We start from the raw sequence: 27479 nt of genomic DNA, 5'->3' as shown, positions 1-27479 counted from the left end.
AAATATTATTTAGGACACGTATATTTGCTTGTGCAGCTCGCTACAGATGGTTTAGTAGCTATGGCTTGTCCACTCTATTACTAACCAATCATAGTTTGTGAAAGTAATGACGTTACCCTACGCTTGCAAGAAGGGTTTGGTGTCGTCAACTCGAAATCTGATTGGTTAAAGCAACAGTTTTATCGAAGTTTATTTTATGCTGCAGGGCCTGCAAACTGAGTGTGATGGACTCGAAGTAGATTTCTGACCCTGGCTACAAATAATGGCTGAAATGTGATTGGTTATATGCTTAAATATGAAAACATACACTTGGAAGCAGCGCAACCAGGCAATGAAAGGAAGCTAGCTGATAGACAATTTGGAATGATTTAAGTACTCATGGTCAAAATATAATTAACACCAGTCTGTGATTCAGATATTTTTTAGGCCAGTAGAGAAGGCCTTCCCCTTAAGTACTCTTGCACATGTCAGGAATAAAATAAGCTCTCCAACATTGACCTTTTCAAGTGAACTAAATCACTATCAAAGAGGGCTTAATGTCACCAGTAAAAATGAGCTGCAAGGTTTGATTCAAGGGCTACGCTGCGAACCTCTGCTGCCAGTTTGAGTAGACAGGCTCTGATGTCCTTGTGGCCTTTTGTTTCAGTTTTGCACTGCTTTGGAAAGAGCGTCTTCATCTTAACTGACTATGTATGATCCCATGTTTCTTTGTCTTCAAAGACTTCTACATGCAAGTCCAGCTTTGCAATGTCATCGGAATTGTGAGTACTCGAGCTTTTCTCAAAGTGCCCTGTTAGTGTCTTTCAAACTGTCTCCATTGCTGTCTCTTTAATCACACAAACAAGCCGTCATCTCCGCTGCAGTTGAAGCATCTTCTCTCTATCCCCCTGCAGTAGTTCAGCCCCAAGCTCACCATGGGCAGCAAACAAAGTCTCTCCTAAAAAGTGAATTGTTTGCTATTCTCAGCCCTTTCCCTGTACAGTGCTGTACTGTTATTTTTAACCTTGCCAACAGTAGAACTTCATGAGGAAAAAAAAGGCCTCAAATGCATCAAGATTCAACTCCAAAGTTACTCTGCATCTGCACAGCACACTGTGGTATATTCATGACGACACAGCCAGGCACCATTGTGTTTTAACTTTAAAATTCTGTAGTTTTGTCATAATTCAAAATCCAAGTTGATGCAGAATATATACACCAGTATTTTGGTTGGAAAAACAGCATCAAACTATTAGATATAGTACACAGTCCAAGGTTATTAAACATTTGACAATGACAAAGGTTAGTTTTCATATTACTATGATACATTAATTTTTAGCCAGCAAAACAACAACAAAAAATACTTTTTGAGCTTCCATCCACCCCAAAAATAAATAAATAAAATCAAGCAAAAAATTAAACACAGTTTATTGGCATGACACAGCAAACAATTCATATAAATTGGGAATGTATCAAGTATAGACTATGAAAGTGCAAATAGAATTTCAAGGATTAGTTGCTTGACAATAGAAAATGAGTTTAAAAATATTATTTTAAAATAAATCACCAGGACAATTAGAGGTGTAATGCACAGCATACTGTTACTTGGCTACTATCTCATATCCTGTGTTTAACTACCACAAATGAACCAAATCTGAAGAAACTTGGCTCCACAAATCACATGGCACTCACAGTTGAATAAATTCATGAAACCTGCCAAAGCAATCTATATTTGTAACCTGCAATATTAGAAAACAAAAGCTAATTGACTTCAGACCAGTGAGGCATAAAGCTGAAAGAAAAGTTGTAAAAGGTAAAACACTGATCACGTGTTTCAGGTTAATTCAAACCATTAAATTCAGTGGATGTTTTTTTTCCTTGAAAAAAAATATTGACCTTATATTGCAACTTTCCTCTGTTTTAGTGTCTGCAGTAGCTCAATTACAAGTCAAAAGCGGCATTCTTCCTAAACCACAAGAAAAAAGATTCATGTCTAGGAATTTGAGTTTGAAGGTATGAACTAGTGTGTGTTGCAAAAATAAATCACTCATATTTGTGTATTCGAAATATATATTAAGAAATAATTAAAGTACCACAGTACATGTACACTGTAAATACTGTGCAAAATAAAAAAACAACTGGAATTCCGTTGTGAGCGAAATAAAGGCACTATATCTTTAGTTATGTGTCGATGACTGATTACGAATCATGGATATTCTATTGTTTGAGATGTCACAACAACCTGTGATTTGTTCCGAAATGCTTTAACCTGGACATCTGCACAGTGTAATGAATACTTTTATTATGTGAAAATATGCCATCAGATATAATTTATAAGGGTCTGATTAGGTCACGTTTAAAAAGGTTTGAATAACACTTTCTACTCATATCATTAGCTGGTCGCTTTCTGCAGTTCAAATAAGACCACTTGCTTTGAAAAAAAGGACTGATCTCCTGATGTACAGTTAGCTACTAAATTAAAGGAGTTTTCCTCTACTTTATATTTTAATACATTATATTTTTAATAATGTATTCTTAATTTTAGGAAAAACCTTTGTGAAACGTCTCATACCAAATCATTCGACCAATACTTTCTGATTCTATGCTCTCATCTCAAGAACGCACCACTAAAAAGGTTTTAGTTATAATTGCTATCTACAACAAGCAACATCAGTTTCAAGGGAAATCTAGCTGCTGAGATTAGATTAGACAGGTATAATTTGCTATAATTCAAGAATCCACTTGGTGAATGTAAACTGTGCTTGGAATAATCAGAGTTTAGTCACTATAAAGCAGATGGCTGTGGACAGGAATGAGTTGTTTTTCTCTACCCAATACATTAAAAACTCCAACCAAATACTACTAAATTGCTTGCTATGTTATCGCTGCAATGCTGCGGATAATCAGCATCAAGGAAGAAATAGTTGGTAGAGTGCCGCTAAGAACAGATGTTGTCAGTTTGGATTAGCACCCTTTAGGATCAATAACCGGTTAAAAATAAGTGAGTATGTAACTGATCCAATGTAGTCGGCCCAAATTGTGGTCTCCTCCAAACCTGTCTATAATACGTTAAATTCTAGAGTGAACAAAGTGAATACTTATGCTGGTTGAGGTCAATTTCAATTTGCCTCTGATTGCAGGAAAAGCAACAAATTGACAGCTCCATCAGGGCATAATCCATTGAGGGAAAATATATTCTCTGGTGCTACTTTACCATTTTCCTTCATAAGGAGTTCTCAGTAGACAAAACAATGCTCAGGCCTTATTTCTTTTATCCCCTCTAGCGCAAGTTGAAATACTCTGTATACTTTCCGAGCATGTATAAATTGACAAGTTCATTTTTATACATTCCAACTATGACCAAAGTGATTGATCTAACCTGGCCAAAAAAAAGCTGATCAATTCCAAAAAAGCAATCCAATCATACCAAATGCACCTGCTCTTCCCATTCTGAAGAGCTACTGCTGGGCAACTGGTCAAGTGGACATTGGGGTGTACCAGGACGAGATACCTTGGCATCTACCCTTTCCTCATGGACCCCAGTCATATCACGAGTGGGCACTAAGGGTAACTGCATGGGGTCCAGCCCCACAAGATGGAGTTGAGTTGGCCTCTCTACAGCAGGACACTCTTTCCTCTCCATTTCACAAACACCACCAACTTCCGCAACTACTTCCTGGGATTTTCTATTCTCACAGAGGATAACGACCCCACTTTTCTGTTCTTCCTGTAGGCACTCTTCAACACCTGCATGGAGCGGGTCTTCACTCGTGTCTGTAGCAGAAGAGCTTGAGGGGACCAAGGCAATACCTTGAGGGTTCATGTCGTGGAACCAAGCCATTATGTTTCCAAGCAGATTAGCATTTACTGCTAATGCGGAGGAAGCGGATGGGTCATGGCTGCTGAAAGTGGTCGAGTCTGTCCCGTCATCAGAAGACGAGAAGACACCTGTTGATGAGAAACTGCTGCCTGGTGCTGCTGGTATTGGCACTGAGGAGCCATTGGCTCGGTTTTGGCTATCACAGAGCTGAACAGAGGTGGCTGCAGGGTAATGGCTGGTGATGTTAATATGTCGAGCCAAGCTATCGCCCAGCTCAAGCAGTTCTGAGCTGCTTAAGGACACTCTGGGGAGACCCTCTACACCTGGAGTACAATGTTCAAGCCTAGAAGGTAAAGAGGTGCCAATGGCTCCGAGTGAGGCTTCATTAGAAAGAATTTCACGAGTAGACTGTTCTTCTGTCATTCTTGATTCCTGGAGTGAGAGCTGAATGGCCAGTAGAATGTTAGGGTCATCATCATCCATCGAACCAAATCCCTGAAAGAGAATGCATCAACATAGAGGCACACTGATTATGATTTACAATATGTCGGCACTCCCCAGTCATATACATAAATGTAAAAAAAACCTCAGTCTGTTGGGTTATAGTAGGGTTCTATTTCTGTCAAGGGAAGAGCTCCGCTCTGTCTTAACATGTGCTGTAACTGGATTTTGAATTGGTTTCACAATTTGGCAGATTGTTGTACGCTACGAGAGGGAACGAATGTCTTTGACAACATGATGGGCGCAAGTGACAATTTCCTGAGTCAATGTCCCTCATTTTTATTCTTCTTCAAAGGTGGTTCAGTGTGAGATAAACAGTTGGTCTGAGGCGATAAAGGTGAACATACCTGGGTGCTGTCAGACCGAGCTTTGCAAACATGCACGTATGTTTGATTCATAATTATAAATATGTGAGCCGTGTGCATCGAACCCTCTGAATCATTGCATAAATCATTTATTGTTTAAGGTAATGAGCAATCGGAGAACAGATTATAAATGGACTACGTTAGGCTCGGATCTATCGCTCCTATTACATCGTATGATATTAATAAAATCCAACTATAACAAATGAACTAGTAATAAGTTAATCAGGCATCATTTAAATTCCCTGAGGTCTTTTTAAACTACATCTTTGGACATGTAAGTAATTCTAAACAGTCACATCCCACTTGATACGTTGATGTGCATATTTGTAGAACCAGATTATCTTTTTTGTTATCTTCCAGAAAAAAAAATCAATGAAGTCAAGAGTTTTATCAGACTATAGATTATACTAATAGTGAGGTAAAAGTCAAATCAGACAGTAAGGGACAGAAAGATGATGAATACCCATTTTAATTTTTAGCAGCGTTTTTCTGACATCTAAAGGAAAAGCCTGAAATTCTTGCGTTAAAATGAAAAACCACTCACCATCAATCGACCATGTCGAATTCCATCTCCAATTTCTGGGTTGTCTTTAAAAAACAAAAAACAAAGCAGCAACAAGAATGAGGAAAAAAAATAATTTCAGGGGCTAACGTTATCCTTTTAACAAATTGATCTTTCTCAAACATTGTACAAGAGCAAGGTAGCCTCTTGAAAAAAAGAGAGACACTTAATGGAGAAGCAAACGACATTAACATTACCTAAAGTGCTATCACTGGGGTCATCAGGGTCAGGCGTGTTGCTACGGAGACTGGCCATGTCACCTCGCCTCCGCTGTCTATGTCTTCGTCTGTACTGGAAATCTGCATACTCCTAAAAAATAAATAATAATCATCAGAAACTAATAGGTACATTTAAAATTCACCCTTATTGAACTTAATATAACCAACAGTAATTGGTAACAACCAACCATGGTACATCTGAAGACAGTACCATAACATAAAATTTATAGCAAAGTAAAAGAAATGAAAAAATAAGCCATCATCTTTACTCCGAACATCAGTATATAGAGGAAAAACTTAAACGTTTAATCCTCATAAATTATAGTTTCACATTCATTTGATGAAAAGATTCTCAAGATGAGTCTATGCTTAATGTTTGATCTGATTTGGAAATAGCCTGCCATGAATAGATGTGCAGACATGATAAAGTGGACCATCTGTGGATGTTCAGGGTAATGTCTTGGGGCTTTGATTTTTATTAGTGATCTTTCTAACTAATGCTGCAAAGGCAGATTATGTGTTTTGATACTTAAACTAATACATAGTTGTTAGAGTACATTTTGTTGTTCTGTATCTCAGCTTTCATTCCACATCACAAAATTATACATGCTAGCTAGACTGAAAACTCCAAATTATCCAAAGGCATGATTGTGAAAGGTTGTTTGTTAATACTATCAATACATTTTACGAAAAAAACAATGCATTGAAGGCGGAAGTTAAAACCGCCCCACAGATACTGCAGCTAGCACGGTGTAAGACATCCTGACTTTGAAGGTTCAACACCTCTGTGCCCCTAATGGATAATATGTATGTCAATGTGTGTTGACATGATTAAAAGTGACCAATATTTCACATTTGGGATGGAAAAACTCGAGGGTTACCTCAGGTGATGCAAAGCCCAAATATTCCCAGTCCCATGTTCCTCCAGCAAAACTGTAAGTGAGTAAAATAAGTTGTATTAGTAAAATGATCATTTGAAGAGTTGCTGAAGCACAATTGTTTTGAGTTCTACATGTACTGTAGAAACATTACACTAGCCATCCTATGTACCTGCGTCTCTGAGCATCAGGGGAATCATTAGGGGCCACTCCTCTTGCTACTGAGGCCAGGAACTCTTGTCTTTTCTGCTGTACCAAACATGCTGCACGGATTATCTTGTGTCGCGGAGTCCGAAGGTAAGGTCGGTTAACCTTTTGTGCTAGGTCTTCAGTTACCATCTCCAGGTCCGTCTGAAGATATGACAAACATAGGCTGGGACTTTACATGGAAAAAAAAGTGCACACATATAAGGCCTCCAAATAAATCCAATTTTTTTATCAGCTATACCTTGATTTAAAGCTCCACTTCCAACAAAATACAAATTGTTGAACTAAGATTGGTCAAAATGGCTCTGTTCAGTTTATCGATTGATGTTATCCGTCTAAAAATTAAGTTGGAATTTGGTGCCAGTGTGATATAGTTTTGCCACATTCTTAGAGCACCTGCACAGTTGATGATTACTACACGCCTACTCTTCTCAGTGAAAAGACTGATAACCTAACAGCATTTGCCTTACCTGCCACACTTGATTTAACATAGTGAAGCAGTAAATGGCATTTTATTTTATAAGAAGTCCTAAGTGTTTGGAAAATGATGTTCCAAACAAATAAACAGATGGTACATACTTTATGTGCATTTACACTGGCCCCCATTAACAGTGTTGTGAAAATGTATTTGCCCTTTTCTAAAATTATCTTTATTGCATGCTTATTATATTTAGTTAGTAAACACAACGTTAGATCTTTAACCCAAAATAATATGCTTGTGTATTGCAGATGAGTCATTAGAATAGAGAGCGGCCAAATAGCGGCCCAAAAATTGTATGACCCATTTAAGACTTGCTGCTTTGATCATTCTTAATAAGTGGGACTGAAACCTGCATGAGCTCATAGATCTCCTTCTTTGTGCTCTTAGGTTCCAAGAAGAACCCATAAGGATAAGAACACTTGAGAATACGGCGAGTCTTTAGCAACTCCAGGACAGCGTCTTCAATAAATGTCGTGTCAGGAGGTCCTCCTTCCCCTGAAATGAACACAACTAAATTTCAATCAATCAAATCTAGTAAAAAAACTGCACAGATGGACTGCAAACTCACTTCCACGTAGGGCCCGACTGAGTTGCTCCATCTTCTCTTTGGCTGTTTTTATGAGGCGCTGCTCCAACTATGTTGACAAACAAAGAATTTACTTTTCTGGTCCTGGAAACTTAAGATGTGATCTAATCAAAATTCTAATAACAAAAATATAATATATCACACTCATGCATAATAATGGGCAAGCATATTCATGAACTAAAAAACCTTAATCTCCGTGCCAGTTTGGATACATACCACTTTAATGTTAAACCAATGCTGTTTACCTGAAAGCTATGTTCATGATTCTTGAAACGTGTGTAGTAGTGCATGAAACGGTCCAGTTCTTGAAAGCTCTTGTGCTTCTTCTCTGCCTGCAAACCCCCAGGCCCCATTTAAATACTTTTGATCACAACTAGCAATAATTTTGTCGTTTCCATTTGAAAAGTTTAAATATTTTTTGGGGGAAGAATATATTCAAGCCAGTGTAGAAGCAGGTTCACATACTTCTTCAGTCATGTCCTTTGATTGCTCTTCCACCTGTTGAATAACTTCATATCGGGTGCAGCGATAGTAGCCACCAGTGGATGAGCTGTGTTTTTTCCATTCCTCCAGACAGATCCAGCAGAAGTCATATTTACACTAGGCGCATGTAAGAAATTTTAACATTTTAGTGTGTTGTTCAGGATTTTGTCAAAACAAACAAAGTTCATATAAGATCTTCAAGCTTTAAAGATATGTGCCAGCAATGATACATTTTGAAATATTTCTTCTCAACAAGCTTTGAAAAAAATTCCAAATATAAGGAGTACCGTATTTTCTCGCATAGAAGCCGCCCCGCGTATAAGCCGCACCCTGATTCACAATTTTCACCTACATATTTGTGGTTTTAATTTGGAAGATCCAACTTACCTTTGCACACTGCATGTGGTTACAGCCCTCATTTTTCTGGATTGGGGATTTGCAATTGGCACATGGTTTAGCATTTGAGAGAAGCCATAAACAGTTGGCCGCATCCTCGTAAGCTTCACTCACACCAGCCACTTTAAGAAAAGAAGAGTATTGTGATTATGCACAACAAAAACAATAAATTAGCCCCTTTATTCTTTTAATTTCTGGTCATTATCTTCCTCAACACTGAAGGGACAACCAAATAATTTGGTCACATATTTCCTTGCCTTTGTTAATGATTTTTTTCTTGAAACAGTCAGCATACTTCCTTGAGTTTGTCCAGCAATCAGTCACACCACCTCAACTTCCACTACATCCCACACCAACCTCTGAAACCACCACATTCACCGTGGAAGTTGTGGACGTGAGACGTGTGTTCCATGCTGTTAACCCCACGAAGGCCACAGTGTAAAGGACCGGATGGAATGCCAGGATAAGTACTCAAGGAATGAGCTGACAAACTAGCACCAGTCTTCACTTACATTTTCAATTTGTCACAAGAACAAGCCACCATTCCAGCATAACTAATTCAGTTTGCATACCGGGCTAATAGATCGATTGAAGATGCAATAACCACCGCTCTCCACGCTGCACTGAGCCATCTTAAAAAAGGGCAGGGCTAAATCAGAATGCTCTTCATCCGCCTTTAACAGAATAATCACCCTCCTCCTGTACTTCCGACGGAACAAAGCCGCTCCTGCCCCCCTGTATGTCAATGGCAAATGTGTGGAGCAAGTGGAGTCTTAAATTCCTGAGGCTCCATATTTCTGCTGTTGTCTCTTGGGCAGCAAACACCACAGCACTGGTTAAGAAGGTTCCACACAGGCTACATTTCCTGAGAGTAATCAGGAAGGAGCAACTCAACACCAACCTACTGGTAACCTTCTACCAGTCAGCCATTGAGAGCATGCTGGGGTATTCATTCAGTGTGGCACTCAAGCTGTACACAAGCAGACAGGAAAAGACTGCAGGTGAATCAACACAGAGGGCGTCCACCATCTACAACTCCTGGTGCCTAGGAAGGGCAAAGAGAATCACAAAAGACTATACACATCCCAGCTTCCACTTCTTCAAACTGCTGCCCTCTGGCAGGTGCTATGGGACCATACCAGCCAAAACAAACAGACTGACTCAGGGACTGTTTCTACTCAATAGCTTTCACCATACTAATTGGAGTTTTGCACCAGGGACCTAATCTAGACTAAATTAAGTACTGTCACTGCACGATAAAATGTCATAATACTGCACGATGTATATAAATCAGTAATGTTCTCAGGCTTTTCCTTCACTCTAAGTACTGCAAATACGGGCTTCTAACCACTTTAGTCCCTTTTTTTACCTCTCCATTTTTATTGTATATGATTTTTTATGCCTATTTAAGCGTGCACTTTGTGGTGACGCTTTAAATCGCATTGTACTTGTATAATGACAATAAAGGCATTCAATTCAATCAATTGTTGATGCCATTAAGAGCAGCCCTATACTACACTATCTGGGCGTTGAAATCGGTAGGATGATAACAAAATATACAGTAGCATAAACATTTTGTATTCTCTTGTGAGATAATCTAAAAAGTGATTCATTTTACATACTGTTCATGCTAACAAGAGCTGCAGGGGCGCTGGAGCCTATCCTGGCCAACTGTGGGCAGTAGGCAGGGGACACATTGAATGGGTCAATCACAGGGCTCAATGAGGCCAACAACTGCATTAAAATCTTTCAAAAATGAAAGTATTATCAACACTCACACTCCTCAGGTTTCATTTCATTGACCTTCTGTAGCCACATCTTCGAGATGTCACAATCACAGGGTTCATGGGCTTCACCTTGACACTCCCTGAAATACATAATTATATCACACTTCATATTCCAAATATTCATGATGATTTGATCTCATCATCCCATGTCTGTTGGATTAATGTTTCGCATTTTAAAATCATTGTCTAGTTATTGTGTTCTGCAGCAGCAGAAAGAAAAAAAAGATATTTACGAGTAGTACGTACTGTTGCACCATAGACCAGAACTCACCAAAAGCAAGACCAAGACTAAAACATGCTGACAACTGAACCAAGACAAGCCATGACATTCTTGAGGTTCTAGTCATTTACTGGGATATTGGAAGATTATTAACACAAGAACTGAAGATATTTCCTGTTTTACTTAGTCTGTCTACTTATGATCAAATGAGTATAGCTGAAGAAAAGCATAAAATTAAAAGCAAGTCTTTCGGGAGTTGAAAAAAGAGGAAGACCTTCAAAACGTGGTTCAGAGCTGTGTCAATGCCAAGACTAGTTTTCGGTGTTCGAACGCATCGCAGAATGAAGGACTTATGGAAAACATTGCACTTTCATTCCAATGTCTAATGTTAATAGTCTGTATAGAATAAAATGTGCAGAGCATTGCTGTGTGTGTGTGTTTTTATGTGTTGATTTTCCAGTGAATTGGAGTTGTGGCAATGAATGAGTAGAGAAGAAAAATACTCTGAGGTGATTTTGTAAGGATATCTTTCACGGTACTCGGATGTTTCGTCGAAAGACGTTTGGTCCCTGGACGTTTGGTCCCCGGACGTTTGGTCGACCGGACGTTTGGTCGACCGGACGTTTGGTCGACCGGACGTTTGGTAGAACGGACGTTTGGTAGAACGGACGTTTGGTAGAAGGGGTTCGCGAGTCCCGAGGTTTGAGTCACGAGACTTTCATTTGTTTAACCCTAACCCTATTCACTCAATGTTAAATAATAGTCATTTAATCCCTATTCACCCAATGTTAAAATCTATCAATTGCATGCGAACCCGTTCTACCAAACGTCCGTGGGACCAAATGTCCAGGGACCAAACGTCCGGGGACCAAACGTCTTTCGACGAAACGTCCGGTCACGATTTTTCACACACTAGCGAATTATAACCAAATAATTATGACCTAGGTGTGTAGGTCTAAATGCTCTTTTCATGCTGCCACGTTATACATAGAAAGACTGATTCTCACCTCCAGATTCATTGAACGCCCAAGATGAATAATTTATAATTAATGTGGAGTTATTTAAATGGTTACTATTTTATAATAATAATAACAGTTAATAACAAAAAGACAAAACCCCTTATCCTGACATAGAATATAGAAGGGCAATGATTACAGACCAGCAGAAGAGGTGGCCTTTGCCACAGTCTACAGCGGGTGCCCGAAGCAATGGAAAGCTCATGGGGTCTGAGGAGGATGTCCCGGGGCCGTTTGTCTTCAGCCGCACTGCCCTTTCACAGCCTGCCTCTGGACACCAGCGGATTGCTGAATTGTTCTCCACAAATGCCTGTCAAGAACAGGACAAAGAACTCTTAAGTTGAGGAATAACAGATCGTGCTGTACTAATTTTTTTTTTTTTTTAAAGCACAAGTGTGGCTCTTAGTCTGAGACAAGACCAAGATTTTTGGGAGGCAAGACAGACACCACAAAGACTATCAAACACATGGTGGCAGAGACCGGAATTGAGTCTAAACCTTTGTTGTACCAAATGTTCAATAATTACTTTTGGAAAATATACTAACTTAAATCATGACAGACATACACCATGTGAAACATTTACTCAATAAAATGGTGAACAAAACGGATAAATTAGATTAGTTTCATTAATTGTATTGATGAAATTGCATAAATATGATCCAAATGCCATATATATACACCTAAGATAATTTGTCGATGTTTTTCCTGTCTATAAAATATCATAAGCATTGGAGAATTGACCTTTCACCTGTTCAACATCACTGCAGACACCATTATAGAAAACTACTTTTGTGTTTTGTTTTGCTGTTCAAGTTAAATATTGTCTCTTTGCGCTTTCCAATGTTTGATTTGAATCTGCGTATGTCAATTGACAAGTGAATATTGTTTTTCTTGTTTCGGTATTGTAATGCATGCTCTGTAGAAAGAAAGCTAAGTACCCCCTTAGTTTCCTTTGTCTACCTTAATGTCAAACTGAAGGTAGCGCTTGTCCATCTCTTTGGAGACGACACTCTCGATGACTTCCACAGGAACCTGCTGGTAGCAGTCGAAGGCTGGACAGAGAATGTTGTGGGCCTCACCCTCTTGGATTTTTAGATTGAGAAACCTGTTAAACACAATGATTGCCAACTAAATGCAGATAGTCAAAAGTTTGGTCATCTCAATTTAGTCCAAAGAATATTCAGGCCAAATACCCTTCCCAACAGGCTCTGCAGAATTCATGGCCACAGGTCATGTCAACAGGTTCTTCAAAATCTGAGATTGACGACATGCAGATACCACACTATAAGGGGAGAAAAACAATTGGGGCTTCAGATGGACCGTGAAATGGCAAAGATCACCTAAATCAAGAATATATGTGAAATAAATGAACATATTATATTACGATATAACATGCATTTCCTATCCCCTCAAAACTATTGTGACAAACATGGGCCTTGTAAAGAAAAATGGCGAGTCGTACGGAAGAGATATAAAGGAGGAAAAATACTCCAACAATGTATTGATTTGTAAAAGAGCATTTGATCTAATTAACCGTAACCTTTAAACAGGCTGCTTGAGTTACTGGTCAAAAAGCACTACCAACACACTTCAAAAAACATTTTTCTCAGAATTACACTAAATCATAGTCCTGACAAAGAGAACCTTCAAACTCTGGTAAGAACTTGTAAAATGACAACTGTTAGCTGAGAAGAAAATTTTGTGCTATTTTTAAACACATGATGAAATAAATAACTTTGTGCCAGTCAGACTATAATATGGGTGCTAATAATGAAAGCAGCTAATCCACTTAGAAGTTTTTCCAACCTTATTATGTATGCATAATAAATCCCTAGCACTAAACCTACTCCTCATTAAGAATCAATGTAGTTTCAACTTATTCCTACAGTACAATAAAAAGAGCATAGCTTTATATGATCCACGCAACTGCCTCAATTCCAATCAAACAGAAGCATACCTAATAATGTACATTTAGCTCAACTACAAGGCAAATAGTTTTATTGCATTATTAAGTGGGTTATTGGTTCAGTATACTAATAAAGGGTGTAATGTGGTCAGACAACTTCTCTTACAAGGGCAGAATCTTCATCAGCAGTAATGAGGCTTATATGGTCTGGTGAGGTGATAGAAGAGCGGGTGGTGCGTGGCGTTCGAGGTGAGGGCAAGGTGTCCCAAGCATTACAGCCACTTGGAAGCGGGTTGGGCATCTGTACCCCTGAGCGTTGGCAACAGTCCTCTGCATTGGTCATCCATGCCTCTAAGAGTTTTTCTCTGTCCCAGTCTAATGTAAAATAGAAAAAAATGTTTAAAAAAAATATTCATACCTTTTGAAGCTTTTATTAAAGAAAAGCTAAACATTGTTAATTAAGGGCTCTGTGCTCTATACAGTCTGATTGTATTCCATCATCCCACTGAATGCACTGCAAATCCCAGAGATCACACTAGAGTGGTAACCACCAAAGCCTCTGTATGTACTAACCGTATAACGCTGCTGCCACCTAGTTTCCTCATTCAGAATAGCTGTTCTAATTAATGGTGGCACACACAAAAAAACTATTCTACATGAACATCAACCAAATTGTGAACAATACTTGAATCTAACTTCTCAAGACAAGATCTCTCTTAAGGAAAACATCCCGGTCAACTGCGCAATTAGGCCATTATCAGCCGCAAGACACGTTTCACTGCCAATCAAGCACCCTAGACTCTAAATGGCCTCGTTTAGATAATGAATATTACAACAATTTCTTCCAATGCCATCCAATTAAAACACTTAATCGCGGCTCACCGCATCTCAATACTTTCAGACAATAAAATGAGGTTGAAATTAAAAGTTTTCAGGGCTGAGGTTAACTTGCAAATCCCATATTGTCAGAAATCCAAGAAGCATTCACAACGTGCAGCTGGGTAGGCAAGAAAAAACTGCAAATCTTGTATCTCTTTTGGGCATGATGGAGGCAAATAAATAGAGCACAGTTTTGGGTCATTTCTCCCATCAGTACCCAAAAGTATGTCTCAAATGTAGCACACAATCTACACGAGACTCTTGGCCCACTTGATTACAGTACTTGAGAGATCCGTGAGATCACATCAAACCAGTGAGTAGTATTTCAATAGGTATGGTCAATGAACTGTAATGGCTACATTTGACATATTTTTAGACTGCCCAGAGGAAAGTCCCCAAAAACTGACTGCTTTTCTCTTGTTGTTTCTCTTCTTGAATGCAAATTCATTTGCCACCCCTTTGTTATTTGTGGATGGATGAGAATGATATTGAGTAGGTACATTCTGGGCATGTATCTGCATCGATCCTCAGAACTGGAATTCTCTTTTTTTTGTCTTGGGGCTACTTACTGTAATTCTGGGCCGATAATGTTAACTATTAGATGAAGACTCAAATGATCAAACATTTTCATGCTTTAGCTTCAATTTGTTGTAGGATAAATTTAAAGAGATGGGCCTCATAATTTATATATATATATATATATATTTATGTGTATATATATATATATATATATATATATATATATATATATATATATATATATATATATATATATATATATATATATTATATATATATATATATATATATATATATATATATATATATATAGGTGTGTGTATATATGTATATATACATACACACACACTAATATGTTTCTGTTTTGACGGCGCGACTCTCAGAAAATACTGGCTGGGTGTATAGAAGTGGCGAGGTATTGTGAAAACAAACTGCGATATTCCCCAGTAATCAATGCAAGCTAAATCCTGAATGGCATTCCGCCTCCTTAAATAGGTTAAAGAATAGGTCAATAAGAGTGAAAGCACAGAATTTTTGTTGGTGCTAATAAACACCCACCAGAATGCTTGCAAGCAAAGGGTTACATTATTATTATTTTTAGCAATGATGGAATTCTCCACACACCATCTACTGGTATAAGCACAGACCTCAAATTAAAACCTTTGCTTTTAACGTTTTGTTTACCCTTCAAATCGATATTCAACATATAAAAACATTATAATATAATATACCATGGGCACGCAGTAGTGCCTCTGCAGTGAAGAGTGGGGCTTGTAGCATGTCAGCTGTCTCCACAATCAGCATGTCTTTCAGCCTCCGTAGATCTTGAGGTCGCAGACCCTCATACAGCTAAACAGGTGGCCAGCACAGTAGAGAGGATGAGCCGGGAGGGAAGGATAAAAAAAATACACAGTGGACAAGGTGCAACAAAGGACAAGAAAAAAAAATGTGGATCAAAAAGATAAGTGGGAGAGGAGAGGAAACATTGTAGATCCAAAAATAGAACAAACTGAGCTACACAACTGAGATGATAAGAGGTCACCTGCCTACCAATTTTGCTAAAATATTGTACAACAAAACTTGAAAAAAATACACAATGAATATATAAATTACAAAGTGAAACAATGTGAGTGTGTAAACCAACATACTATAAATATGATATTGTATACCTCTCTTCGGTCGAGAGCTGCGTACTCTGCTTCAATACCCTCTGGATCAGGGGCGAGTGAGAAGACCATCTGCGACTCCAGGCACAAGGCCAACTCCTTGTGGTGCTGTTTCTCCGCACAGTCACATGGAGTCTCGCGGTTCTCATTCTCTGCAAAAAGATCTGCCTCTCTCTGCACTAGAAACTGAACAAGTGTGGGGGGTGGTTGGCATTTGGGGCATTTTAGAGAAAGAGGATAATGTTACTGTGTGTACTTGTTGTGTTACCATGTTCAATAAAGCAGGGGTCTTTTTTGTTTTAATTTATCTTATTAGACTAAATATGGTTTCTAAGAAAATCATATTCTTCAAATGACTGCAACAATTTTCGTCTACTGATTGTGGTTATAGTGCCACCGGTTGTTTGATTAATGATCATTGATTTTAGATGGACCTTTTAAAACTAATGTCATTAAGAAGTAAAGTTTTGTTCCTTCATAAAATAGATTAAAATTAATTTAAAGAATTACTAATTAATTGAGTAAGCATTTCTAAACATGTTTCATATTAGGTACAATGCAGTCAGTCACTATACAATTTCTGACATGCTATTAATACAAATATTAAAGGAATGTAGTGGATAAGATCCATTAATAATTTAATTCATACCTGTGTCGTCCTTTAAACGTGACAACACAATATATTGTAGTGATGAGCATGCAAATCATTGTCCCTTTTCCTGAAACATGCCCATCACTTTTATACAATGACTCAATCTTAATAAAATGCCACACTTCAAAATGCCATAATCAAGTCAGGTTAATTCCTTCATCTTTTATCTCCATTTGCTTTAAGATGAGTGTATCGTCATTTTTGTCCTAAATATTTTTAATCTATACATTGAGGTAGGTCATAAACTATATATATTACATCAGGAGGGATGACAAATACAAACAATGTATCATGTTACCTCCACACAGGTCTTCATTCCTGAAGCAGCTGCGTAGTGCAGACAGGTATTTTTCTTGTTGTCTGTGGCATTGATATCAGCCTTTTCGTACTTTCCGTGGTCAAGCTTTGCTCCATTCCATGCTAAAACAATTTTTAGACACTCTGCACGCCGTTGTTCGTCTTCGTATGGCCGTGAGATCCGAGGTAGCAGGGCTCCTTCTGAGGTCAGGATCAGGGGCCCCATGCAGAGAAGGTGCAAAGAGGTCTCATTTTGCACATTGCGTTTATTAGGATTTCCATCTTTACTGAGGAGGAAAGACCTAAAAAGTAAAAGTGAGTTAAAAACATTCAGCTTAAAAAAATAGCAATAATAATGAGGCCATATTTCACAAGATCATCTGTTAAATACAACTCGGTGAATTACAGCACTTATTATAATTATAGTTGCTTACTTAAAATGTTGAGTTCAAGATATGTTTTCTTGGATAGTCTTTCATATATTTAACAATCCCTCAAATATGTATAAGAATAGTTCAAGCAAAGCGGGTTTTAGAGTGGTGTGAACTGAAATAAGTTAAATATATTAGCTTATTGGATGGAAAGTTTTTTCCAGTCCTATCCAAATCCATCCCAGCATGCCACATTCTTACAAGCTGATAACAGATGGCTATAGGGAAATACAGATGGCAGTGAAACATAGATGAAAAATGATTAATACAGTGCAACACTCTTCCATAAAAAGACCAAACTAAGGCAATTCTCATTATTATTGATATATTTTAATCATGTCTAAGAAAATGTAGTTTTTCTATTAATATCCCTCCCTATGCTGCATAGCTCTAGAACCTTGAATGAAATGAAGATAGCTGGATTATCAGGTATTCACTTCTTCTCTTAGAAAAAACCCACAGAATTACAATGGCTTTCTGGCGTTCTGAACTTGGCTTTATTATTCCTCCAATATCTTTACTGTTCCTTTGAAATGTGTGCGGTATTCAATATTTAGTACACATGCAAATATGTCACGGCTGATCACTAAAAAATATACATTTAGTAAACATGATCGTTTAATTGCCCAGCCCTTGATTGCTGGTTAAATTATGTACTTTTTCCGCAGTATCCTGACCTGAGTAGTCGTATCATGGCATGTCGGGCAGCATAGTGCAGCGGAGTGTTGTGCTGGTAGGACTCTCCATATGTAGAATTTGGATCCAGAGCTTCTTTGAATTGCAGGTTGCTCTCATACAAATGGCAAGCCAGCATCTCGTCCCCATTGATGAGAGCCTTACGGAATTTGGTCGCAGTGTTCCCCATCTCCCCTCTTGTGGTCAGATCAGGATCGGACACTGACGCCTCAGGGATCTTCTTCAATATAGCAACATACTGAAAGTCCTGTAAAATTCAGGGAAACTGTTTCACATCCCCATAGTCCAAGTTCAAAAACCCGTTCTTAGAGACAAAATAATTAATTTAAAAAAAGTACCATATTCACAAATATTCTTGTAATTACTTACATATCAATCCTTCCTTCTCAATATAGTTACATTGTTGATCCAAGAGGAGTAAAATTAGAACAATTTCCTTTCGGACTTATAAGGAACAGCCTTTCATCTCTTAGGTTGCTGTGGTTGTTCTGCCACACGTCATGTCAGGATCATGAAAGCATTCGAAACGCCTCACTGTGCTTCCGTCAATTTTTGGGTTTAAATAGCTCAACACAGTGCCAACAAAGCTCTCAGTGAGAGAAGAACACGACTTCTGCTGGCATCATTGGGAGGTTCTGCCTTCTCATGCCAAAGCTGCCCATCCCACTGATTGTGTCAGCGTGCGACGACAATACATCCTCAGATCACGGACACTAAGCACAGTCAGCACTTTGAAATTTCAACCATCTGAACGCCATATGGTTAGCAAAGGGATGCTTATGTAAATTTTGTGTAAGGTACAGGGGCAGGGTCTCTGCAGGTTTGAACATGCCAAATTTGAGACTTTTTAAGACTATATGAAGACCAAAGTGAATACAATTTAAAACCAATTTCCCATTGATATCGAAAAAAAAATGCAAAACATTTGAAGGAAAGGCCTAACCCTAACAACAAAGTAGATCGCAGGAGCTTGGCTCATTGAAAAGTAGATCATGGAGCAAAAAAGTGTGACAGCACCATCATAGTGTTCAAAGGATACACTCTGATACACAACAAACAACTACCTGCCCTCACACACACACACACACGCACGCACGCGCACACACGCACGCGCACGCACACACACACGCGCACGCACGCACGCATCAGCTCATCAAAAAGAAGAAAGTAAGATTGGTCAATAATTTGTAAGAATTCAAAGGAAATAAGTGATTATGATTGGAGAGGAATATTTTGTCTTAATGTGCTTTTGACTGCCCGCATTGCAAGATAATTGGTCCCGAATTGCCATAACTGAAAATCAGACATAACCAAAATAAACGTGATGTCCCAATTTAATCAATTAGTTTGAGCAAGTGATCTTTGCACAGTTAGAAAAGTCCATCCTGTTAAACTCACACGATTCGATAAGTTTTCTTTCGGCAGTGTTATGACTGATTAATCAAGCAAACAAACGGCTGACTTTAGCAGCCACAGTTTAAACACTGACAATCGCTCTGTCTAGCTTGCGCCCTGTCGCTTTTTTTTAGGCCCGCTCGTCTATTGTTGCCAATTCTGCGACCTCAAATGTGTTTACGGTGTGTTGAATTTAATTTTCATTCCATTGTGACGCTTGGTAAAGTTATCCCATAAATACATGTAACCGTATGGCAATCACCTATCCTTAATCACTGTTGGCTAAATAAAATGCTGATCTGTGAGTTTTTTTTTAACAAATGCTGTCATATGATATCACAAATACGATCCAAAAACAGTAAAAGAAAAAAACAACATGACGTTAGCATCTGCGTTGGCTAAAAACGTCAGCGAATACGATGGTGACTCAGCTAGCAAGCTAGTCGCGCTGCTACACAACTTAGCTTGCACACTTCATAAACTCAATGGAAACAGTGGGTAACAGGTATTTTGACTTACACGGGTTGCACACGCATTTGCTTTGCGCTCATGTCCTGTGAACAGACACTTGCTGGCACGATCAAACGAAGAGTTCGGGTTTTTAAAACGACGCTCTTCTCTTCTCCGCACAGAATATTGTCAACGCGGGCGGCCAGTGATGTTGTGCCCGAAGCCCGAGCTTGTCAACTCCGCTGCCTGTCTGCTAGTGGGTTGCCAGGTTTTTGGGAAACCCCCCAGAAAGGCGGAGAAGCATGGCGTTCGTTGTTTGACTTAATGCTAAACATCGGTGTAAGCGACGATGTCTAGATTATTACACATATTAGTATCTTTTTTTTCATACAGGCTTCCTTATAACAGAGGCTACATTTACTTTACAACATGGCAACGTTGACTATCCAAATTATAATATAATATGCTGAGGCTCCCCCTACCACCCTTGTGGGGATAAGGTGTATAATATCTTATATTACATATAACATAATATTCATGACAGGAAAGCCTAGTTAAATGGGTAATTATAACACCGAGTGAATACGGAAGACGCGTCAGCTACGTCCCTAGGCAACACGGGCATCAGCTACATGCGCGTGGTAAATTAATAATTATACAACTTTACCACTAGAGGGCGACATAGTATAATGCAAAATGGGAGGACATGACCTCAGGGGGCCTCTATCCAGTCTGTTTTCCATATCTCCCTCCTCTAACACACCTGGATCAAATGATCAACCTGAGTTTGAATTCGAGTTTAATTTATTTAATGAAGGGACAATATATATTAATGTTAATGAGCACGATGAGACATACACACAAGTAGCACAGTTGTAGGCAGCGTTGTGATCACAATGTTGTTCATCTAACAGCGAGGTTTTAAGATTATTGTCGAAGAGGTTCAGAGACAGGAGTCCACATATGTTAATTGGAAATGAGTTCCAGGTATGTGAGGCACAGAGAAGGTGCTTTGGCTAAATGCACTTTTTCTTGAGGAAACTACACAGACACCTCTAGAGCCAGCTCTTGTTGGTCTGTTGGAGGGTTTTTTTTTTGTTTGTTTTTACAAATTCTTGCAGTAGAAGAGGGGCTTTTGATGGAAGAATTAGTAAACTAAGGTGGCATCAGCATATTTAACAGTATTGTCCCAGATCAGGCGTTTGTGTTTTTTAATATCTGTCAGTGATCGTATGTTTTTGCTTTTTCTGACTGTCTGTCTGTCCAATACTTTCAGAGCTTGCTCATCAACTCATCAACAAGCTGTCCAGAAGATTGATAACAATACTGATTATTTGATTCAGGTGTGTTGGTGTGGGTAGACATGCAAAACTGGCTGGATAGAAGCCATCGAGGCCTGGAGTTGAGCACCCCTGCTCTAGCTTTGAATGTTTGGGGTCACTCAGAAATGTCTATTAGATCCATTAAAAAAATAGATGTCTATTTAGCCTGTTCTCCATTTTACTATTGTTAGTGTAACGTATGTTTGTTTGTGACTTATTCCACACAAAAAAACTACCATTTACGCAAAATTGTTTGGAAAATAATCACTCACCTATTCCATAAAAGAAAAATGCTTTTTAATATCAAACAATTCAACATTGCAATCACAGTTTTAGTGTATGCAACATACTTTCCACTCACTTGACAGTGCGTTAGTTTTATACTGCCCTTCAGTAAATAATCTCTGATCAGAAAAGCTCATTGCAAAGGCAAATTCTGAAATGTATGTAGAATGTGACTTTCAGAACATTGTTAAACAAATTGAGCCAAGTGAAAATATTTAGGAACAATCTATAGCCCGGAACCATTCGGTCAATCAAGTCATGGAATAGTAGAATAACGCATGAAAAGTACAGATAACACTTTGTGTCATAACTTTGTGTCTTTACTTTCAAGTAGAAATATTAAATAATAAGTATTTAATATTGCATTTGCTCATGAACACAGAGAAAACATCACAGCAGAGAAAAAATGGATGTAGTGTGACAAAATGCTTAACAACTCGTGTAAAAGGAATGGTAAGCAGTCATTCCTCGAGATGAAGGTGTTTCCTTGCTATAGGAGCCATTTGCAACTGAGACTATGTCCTCGCATTTAATGTCGGCGGGCGACTCATCTGCACTTGGCCCGTTAAGAGACAAGCGTCTTCGTTTGCAAGGGGATGTATAGGAATTAATTTTGTCAAGAGAAAGCGAAGATGGCTGTGTTTCTGCCCAGGAGGATATCAGGCATCCACTGTTTCCCTCATCCTCTAACTGAGTCTTCCCCTTATCATATTCTTCTGGGAAAGCAGCAGTGGGACTGGGCTTCGGTGACCATGGCAGACTTGGAGTCACCTTTCTCTGGTACGCTGCCCTGGCGCTCCATCCAGCTGACATGTTGTTGAAAGCAGAATCTGGGTAGTAGCTTAGACCGTGTGATGTCTGCATGGAAAGTGATTTGATACCATAAGGTAGCAAGTTGTTGGAGTAATCCCCCTCGTATGGTGTCAGGTCCAACCTGTGGCTGGTGCTGTTGCCAGTCCCATGTTGCATGGAGGTGACAAACCATCGCTGTGAACAGCCATCTTCTGACTGAGGTGAAAGGAGGCTGCCGGTTTGAGGCACGGCTCGCTCACTATTGTAGAAACGGTTTGGGGTAAAGTTGTTGACAAACTGGTCCTGTAAGAGGGGCTGCATGGTATAGCGGGCACCTGGCACAATCTGGGGGGCACGCGGGGAGTCGATTGGGGAAGGGGTGAGGCGGTCATTCTCTGGTGCTGTGTACATCCTAGAAAAAAATATATGTTCATGAATATGCAGTGAATATATTCGGGATGACATGAAATTAAACTGAGCCAAAAATATTTCTATTTATCATTTTGATACCGATATACGATATATATATATATATATATATATATATATATATATATATATATATATATATATATATATATATATATATATATATATATAATATGCAGTATAAATATATTTATATAAAATATGCAGTATAAATATATATAGATATATAGATATATACAGTGAACAATATACTTCATGTCCTCATCGTACTCAGTTTACAAAGAAACCATGAATCTACACTATTAAATAAATGTAATTTATTCTGATTAAATTGATTAAGTCACCTATTGTAAGGTGTTTATAATGTCACAGAAACTATAGTGTTTATTTTAGATGACAAATTACGCACCTTTTACCTTAACTTGAGGGAAAATGGGTTTTTCAACCATATTTGGGAATGTAAAGCAATACTCACGATTCATAATTATCTCTGAAACCTTTGGCAAAAGGGTTGTGGTCTATTTTCAGTTGTGTAATCTGCACAAAGAAGAGAATAAAATGTAAGAAATTACAGTATAAAATGGCAAATGTCAGAAAATATGAAAAATAATACTCTATTCTTATTGCATATAGTATATTTCCTCCCTTACATCAGTGTTCTGATAAGCAGTAACTGCTATGAATTGCGTCTCTGGAAAGATGAAGCTCTGAGTCTTTGCATCAGTGTTGATGTCCTCCACACTCTCTTCAGTCACTTCCACGATGTGCAGCCTTGGCTGATACTTGTGTAAGGACTGCAGGACGATCATCTACAGAGATGTACACAATACAGGATAGCAATTTTATTATTTTATTTCTAACTACACTCATATTGGGACAGAAACTATGGAAATGTCTGAATTGACCATTTGTTTTATTATTTGCAGGAAAAATAATTTTGAGTACTATAAATGTAAAATTCAGACAGCTACTGAAGAAAGGGTAAACATGGAACATTTATGGCATACTTTGTAATATTTTTGAAACACAACATTTAAAACAGTAGATTAGATGTTTCAGAACTTTGTGAAAGAGATCAGAAGTCAGTAATAAGTTGCATTCACTTTGTAATTTAATTGTGACAATAAGGATCAATATAGTCTATACAAATGATTAAACCGTGAAGCCAAGCAGATATTGGACATTTATAGTTTGGAATGTTTTTAAAAGAATAAAACTTTCCTTAATGCAAAATATGTTCTAGTTAAGGTTAAAATACCTTAGATTATACCAACATGATTTTTTAAATTATTATGAACAATTAAATCGTAACCATTATAAATGGATGAGCGATTTATTTACCTGTGATAGGCTATGATTGGTGCCTTTATTGTTGGTGAGTTTCAATTTACTAAAAGAAATTTCTTGTCTCATCCAGTGCGCCCCTGTGTTCGGTGACTCTGGGTGGATGTAAACTTTGTTTCCTACAAATGAAACAAATCCAACATTTAATTTAAAGCGCAATTTCGTCTTTTTGACTCGTTGGTGAATGGCACCTACCTTGGCTGCTGTTGTCTGCCTTCCCACAGGTGACCCACTTGCCACCTTGAAATCTCCAGTGGTTCGGATCAGCTAGTGCCACTTCCACAAACACGTTGTAGTGCGCAGTCAGGCTCAGACCCGCTATGTTAAAACTCAGAAAAGGAAACATTCGCCTGCAAAAAATAATAATAATAATAAACACAAAATTCAAGTCACAAGTCTTTATTATACCATCCAAGGTATATCTAATAAACCCACTCAATAAACTCAACTCACTCAACAAATTGTTCAACATAATTTAAAAAAAAAAAGAAAAGGAAAAAAGTCAAGGGACTAAAGATGGAAATTATCCATCGGCTACAATCTTACAAATATGTTCATTAACATGAATATGAATGTGTTACTTAATATGTGCTGTCCCTTATTAAATAAGTTAAAGTCAAACTAAAATAAAGACAGCTCATAATCCATCTATCGCATATGCATATGTAATGGGTTTTTTCGTTTACCTGCCCTGTTTGGTGATGATCATCTCGGTTTGATGTCGGTGGAATTTGAGCCACAGAGGGCGGTTGCACAGGTAGACGTGGGCCCTGGTGGCCGGCCCGTTCGCCGGGATGGCCACGCTGCCGAGAGCCGGGCCTGAGCCACCGTACGGCGGGTACAGGCAGCCGGGGCTCTGCCCGATTTGGTAGGCCGGGCTGAAGTGACCGCGCGAGCCCGTCGTTGGGGAGAACCCCACGGACCCCAAATGAAGTGATGTCGGGTACCTGGCTGTGCTGGCCGGGGCGTAAATGCCCCCACCAGGGCTGTATGGGATGAAAGAGCAGGGCGTAGTTGCGTCCATAGTTGCCGTAGTTGGTTTCGGCGCAGAGGGCGGAATGTAGTAGCGTTCCGGCCCGAAACGATGCTCCCCGTACCGGCTGTCAGGCGTCGGCTCTTTTCCTCCTGGAAGCGGAGATTTGGAGCCCTCTTCCCCCGAGCCTTTGGAGGAAAACGAATCCGTTTTCCCTTCAGCACCGTGCATGTTTAATTGGCTCACTGGATCCAAATGAAGTTATTGTAGGGGGCCTACTTTTCCTCGGAGACCAGTTCTTTGGACCTGAGAGAGACCAAAACAATCAAGGTGGGGCTTTACGCTGATACCAAACGAAAAATGGACCGAAACCAAACCAGTTCTTTATTTTGCTACCCATCAAAATAAATGTAGTGTCAAACTTTAAATATTTCAAGTGTTAGATCTGCTCTAAAATCAGATGAATTACATTTTCATGTTTTTTTCATCTTTATTACAGTATATCAAATTTGAACTCATTATAGTGCAATGCTGATTTGGCAAATACAAATGATAAACTTTTCTCAGATTTAGGAGGAAATATGATGAAAATTCACCCAGAATGATTTCTGACAAGGATAGAAACCACTACATTTTATTCAAACTTGAACATCCATTTTTTAAAATCGTGTAATCTGTTTAGTTGCACTGGTCCAGCAATAATAAACACAAGTGATTCAAAACACAAACACACGCACACTGTTTCTCCCCTAATTATATGCTGTAGATAATCCCTACCTTTATTATTCATTCAATTAATGATTTTTGATTTATTCCTTTTCTGATGCGATTCAGCTTCCCAAGGGGATGCCTGATGTGAAAACTGGAAATAGGCAATTATTTTTCCATTTGAAGAAACCTGTGATGTTACATAGATCAGACAGGCATTCGTGTATCACAAGGAAATTTAGATAAAATACAAAATATAATAAAGTGAAAAAAAATCAATTTCTTGGTGAATTTTTTTCTTAAATCGCAGTCTTTAAATTTGAACATCAATGATTAATTTGTCAAAAACATACAAAACAATACAATATCAGATAAATAAACTTACCAACAGGTATTTTCCTTACGTCCTGTAGACAGTTCTTCAAAAAAATAGTAGGTATGTGGAAGATTTCATTCTACATGACGTGCGGTTGTATTGGATGGGATCACTAGCTCTGTCCTTGTGGCCACAGCTCCCATTCAAGCAGCTTATTATCAGTGGTTTGCCTGTCTCTGTGGGGAGGGGCAGGGGATCCTCTGTATCACATGCTGAGAAATACGACTGCTTACCCATAGACATGAGACTTTACTCTTGTTTATTCTCATTTTCAGTGCCAATCTCACTAAATTAGATTTTTCTATTCATATTACTTTTGTTTATTACTTAAGTTTTTTTTTAATCAACAACATGGAACCCATACCCGGTAAATTACCTTATCATAATTATAAATAATCAAGACTGCAAGAGAGAAATTACAGACAGAATTGTCTTACAGAGGAAGGAAGTTATTTGTGATTACTAATGGGATTTTTTATGGATTAAAACAATCGTCAATGAAGTAGACTTGAAACTGGAAAACTTCGGCATGGAAAGACAACCAAGTCATACAAAAAGTCATGTTTACATTGAAAACTGTAGTCATTCATTTGAAACCTGACTCAGAAAAGTGTGCTCTAAATCTGTTGTTTAATTGGCATTTTTGTATTATTCCATTGAGTGGAATGCTAACAGGTCTTTTTTTAAACCACTGTGCACCCTTTTACGCGTGGACTTAAAAAAAGGCTAAATATCACCTGGCCTGTTTTGGACGCAAGGGGGTGGGGGAAGAATAAAATAAACTATTATAGATGAAAAAGCTTTTTTGGAAAGGTACATAACAATTCATGGATAATGTTGGAAATGGGCATATTTTCCTCCACTGACACCTCCACAAGTCTCGGGTTCCTCTACTTCCCCAGTTCAAAGCAAACCACATTGAGAGTTCAAATCGTTCTGCATTCGTGTGATAATGGGACACCTTTGAGTTGTGCACTCCACTCAAGAGTTGAGGGCCAGACGAGCTACAGCTGATCTTGCTTGTTTTGAGACATTTGCATGTGAAAGGCAGTGAGAGGATTAGAGAAACAGGTCGACACCCCAGAAATAAACACATCTCACATCAAACACGGCAAATCAACTCTCTGGGTAAACTATTACAACGACAAACAGTCTCATGCGATGTTTACAAGCTTGTGTGCTTTGAGTGATAAAGGACTGCAGTAGTTTGAGTATTGCAGAAAGTCATGAATAAAGTTACTGTAAAAACCACAGAGATTCTTCACCTAAGATTCACTTTCAATTCTCCAAAAATGTTTAGTTTCCTTTACCTTAACAAAATGCATAAGGTAACTTTCCCAATAGCTATTTTTGATTATCT

General features: G+C 38.5%; 2 protein-coding genes across 5 annotated transcripts; both read right to left on the bottom strand.

Moving 5' to 3' along the window:
• Nucleotides 1-1122: 1122 nt before the first annotated feature.
• LOC144072769 (ankyrin repeat and IBR domain-containing protein 1-like) lies at nucleotides 1123-20314 on the bottom strand. Of its 2 annotated transcripts, none has more exons than XM_077598056.1 (20): nucleotides 19960-20314; nucleotides 18027-18292; nucleotides 16920-17220; nucleotides 15973-16155; nucleotides 15535-15652; nucleotides 13572-13780; nucleotides 12693-12781; nucleotides 12460-12604; nucleotides 11643-11809; nucleotides 10255-10343; nucleotides 8468-8598; nucleotides 8063-8197; nucleotides 7843-7929; nucleotides 7580-7646; nucleotides 7361-7506; nucleotides 6496-6674; nucleotides 6327-6378; nucleotides 5425-5536; nucleotides 5210-5253; nucleotides 1123-4294 (listed from the first exon to the last, which is right to left on the bottom strand). In XM_077598056.1, the coding sequence occupies exons 2-20, from the start codon at nucleotides 18212-18214 to the stop codon at nucleotides 3401-3403; spliced, it is 3336 nt and encodes a 1111-aa protein (XP_077454182.1). In that variant the 5' UTR covers nucleotides 18215-18292; nucleotides 19960-20314; the 3' UTR covers nucleotides 1123-3400. The 2 variants fall into 2 exon arrangements, with proteins under 2 accessions (XP_077454182.1, XP_077454181.1); XM_077598055.1 differs by lacking the exon at nucleotides 19960-20314 and adding an exon at nucleotides 18415-18624 and having other exon boundaries at nucleotides 7361-7521.
• Nucleotides 20315-21514: 1200 nt separating this feature from the next.
• eomesb (eomesodermin homolog b) lies at nucleotides 21515-26254 on the bottom strand. Of its 3 annotated transcripts, none has more exons than XM_077598680.1 (8): nucleotides 26129-26254; nucleotides 25813-25933; nucleotides 24749-25341; nucleotides 24258-24412; nucleotides 24060-24181; nucleotides 23369-23527; nucleotides 23194-23255; nucleotides 21515-22701 (listed from the first exon to the last, which is right to left on the bottom strand). In XM_077598680.1, the coding sequence occupies exons 3-8, from the start codon at nucleotides 25264-25266 to the stop codon at nucleotides 21927-21929; spliced, it is 1791 nt and encodes a 596-aa protein (XP_077454806.1). In that variant the 5' UTR covers nucleotides 25267-25341; nucleotides 25813-25933; nucleotides 26129-26254; the 3' UTR covers nucleotides 21515-21926. The 3 variants fall into 3 exon arrangements, with proteins under 3 accessions (XP_077454806.1, XP_077454807.1, XP_077454805.1); XM_077598681.1 differs by lacking the exon at nucleotides 25813-25933 and having other exon boundaries at nucleotides 24749-25048; nucleotides 25160-25341; nucleotides 26129-26236; XM_077598679.1 differs by lacking the exon at nucleotides 25813-25933 and having other exon boundaries at nucleotides 26129-26236.
• Between the last annotated feature and the right edge of the window lie 1225 nt (nucleotides 26255-27479).

Source organism: Stigmatopora argus, chromosome 4 (genome assembly GCF_051989625.1).
Source record: "Stigmatopora argus isolate UIUO_Sarg chromosome 4, RoL_Sarg_1.0, whole genome shotgun sequence".
Taxonomy (NCBI): Eukaryota; Metazoa; Chordata; class Actinopteri; order Syngnathiformes; family Syngnathidae; genus Stigmatopora; species Stigmatopora argus.
The sequence above is the reverse complement of the archived record's forward strand: the minus strand, read 5'-3'. Positions and strand labels throughout refer to the sequence as shown.

Coding starts and splice junctions, on each gene's coding strand:
- LOC144072769 (XM_077598055.1), bottom strand. CDS start 18,214: ATGGGGAACACTGCGACCAAATTCCGTAAGGCTCTCATCAATGGGGAC. Junction 10,344..11,642: donor AAAGGCCACCTCTTCTGCTG/GTCTGTAATCAT, acceptor TATGTATTTCAG/GGAGTGTCAAGGTGAAGCCC. Junction 5,254..5,424: donor CCCCAGTGATAGCACTTTAG/GTAATGTTAATG, acceptor TGTTTTTTAAAG/ACAACCCAGAAATTGGAGAT.
- eomesb (XM_077598680.1), bottom strand. CDS start 25,266: ATGCACGGTGCTGAAGGGAAAACGGATTCGTTTTCCTCCAAAGGCTCG. Junction 24,182..24,257: donor GGCAGACAACAGCAGCCAAG/GTAGGTGCCATT, acceptor TTTCATTTGTAG/GAAACAAAGTTTACATCCAC. Junction 22,702..23,193: donor TTCAGAGATAATTATGAATC/GTGAGTATTGCT, acceptor ATTTTTTTCTAG/GATGTACACAGCACCAGAGA.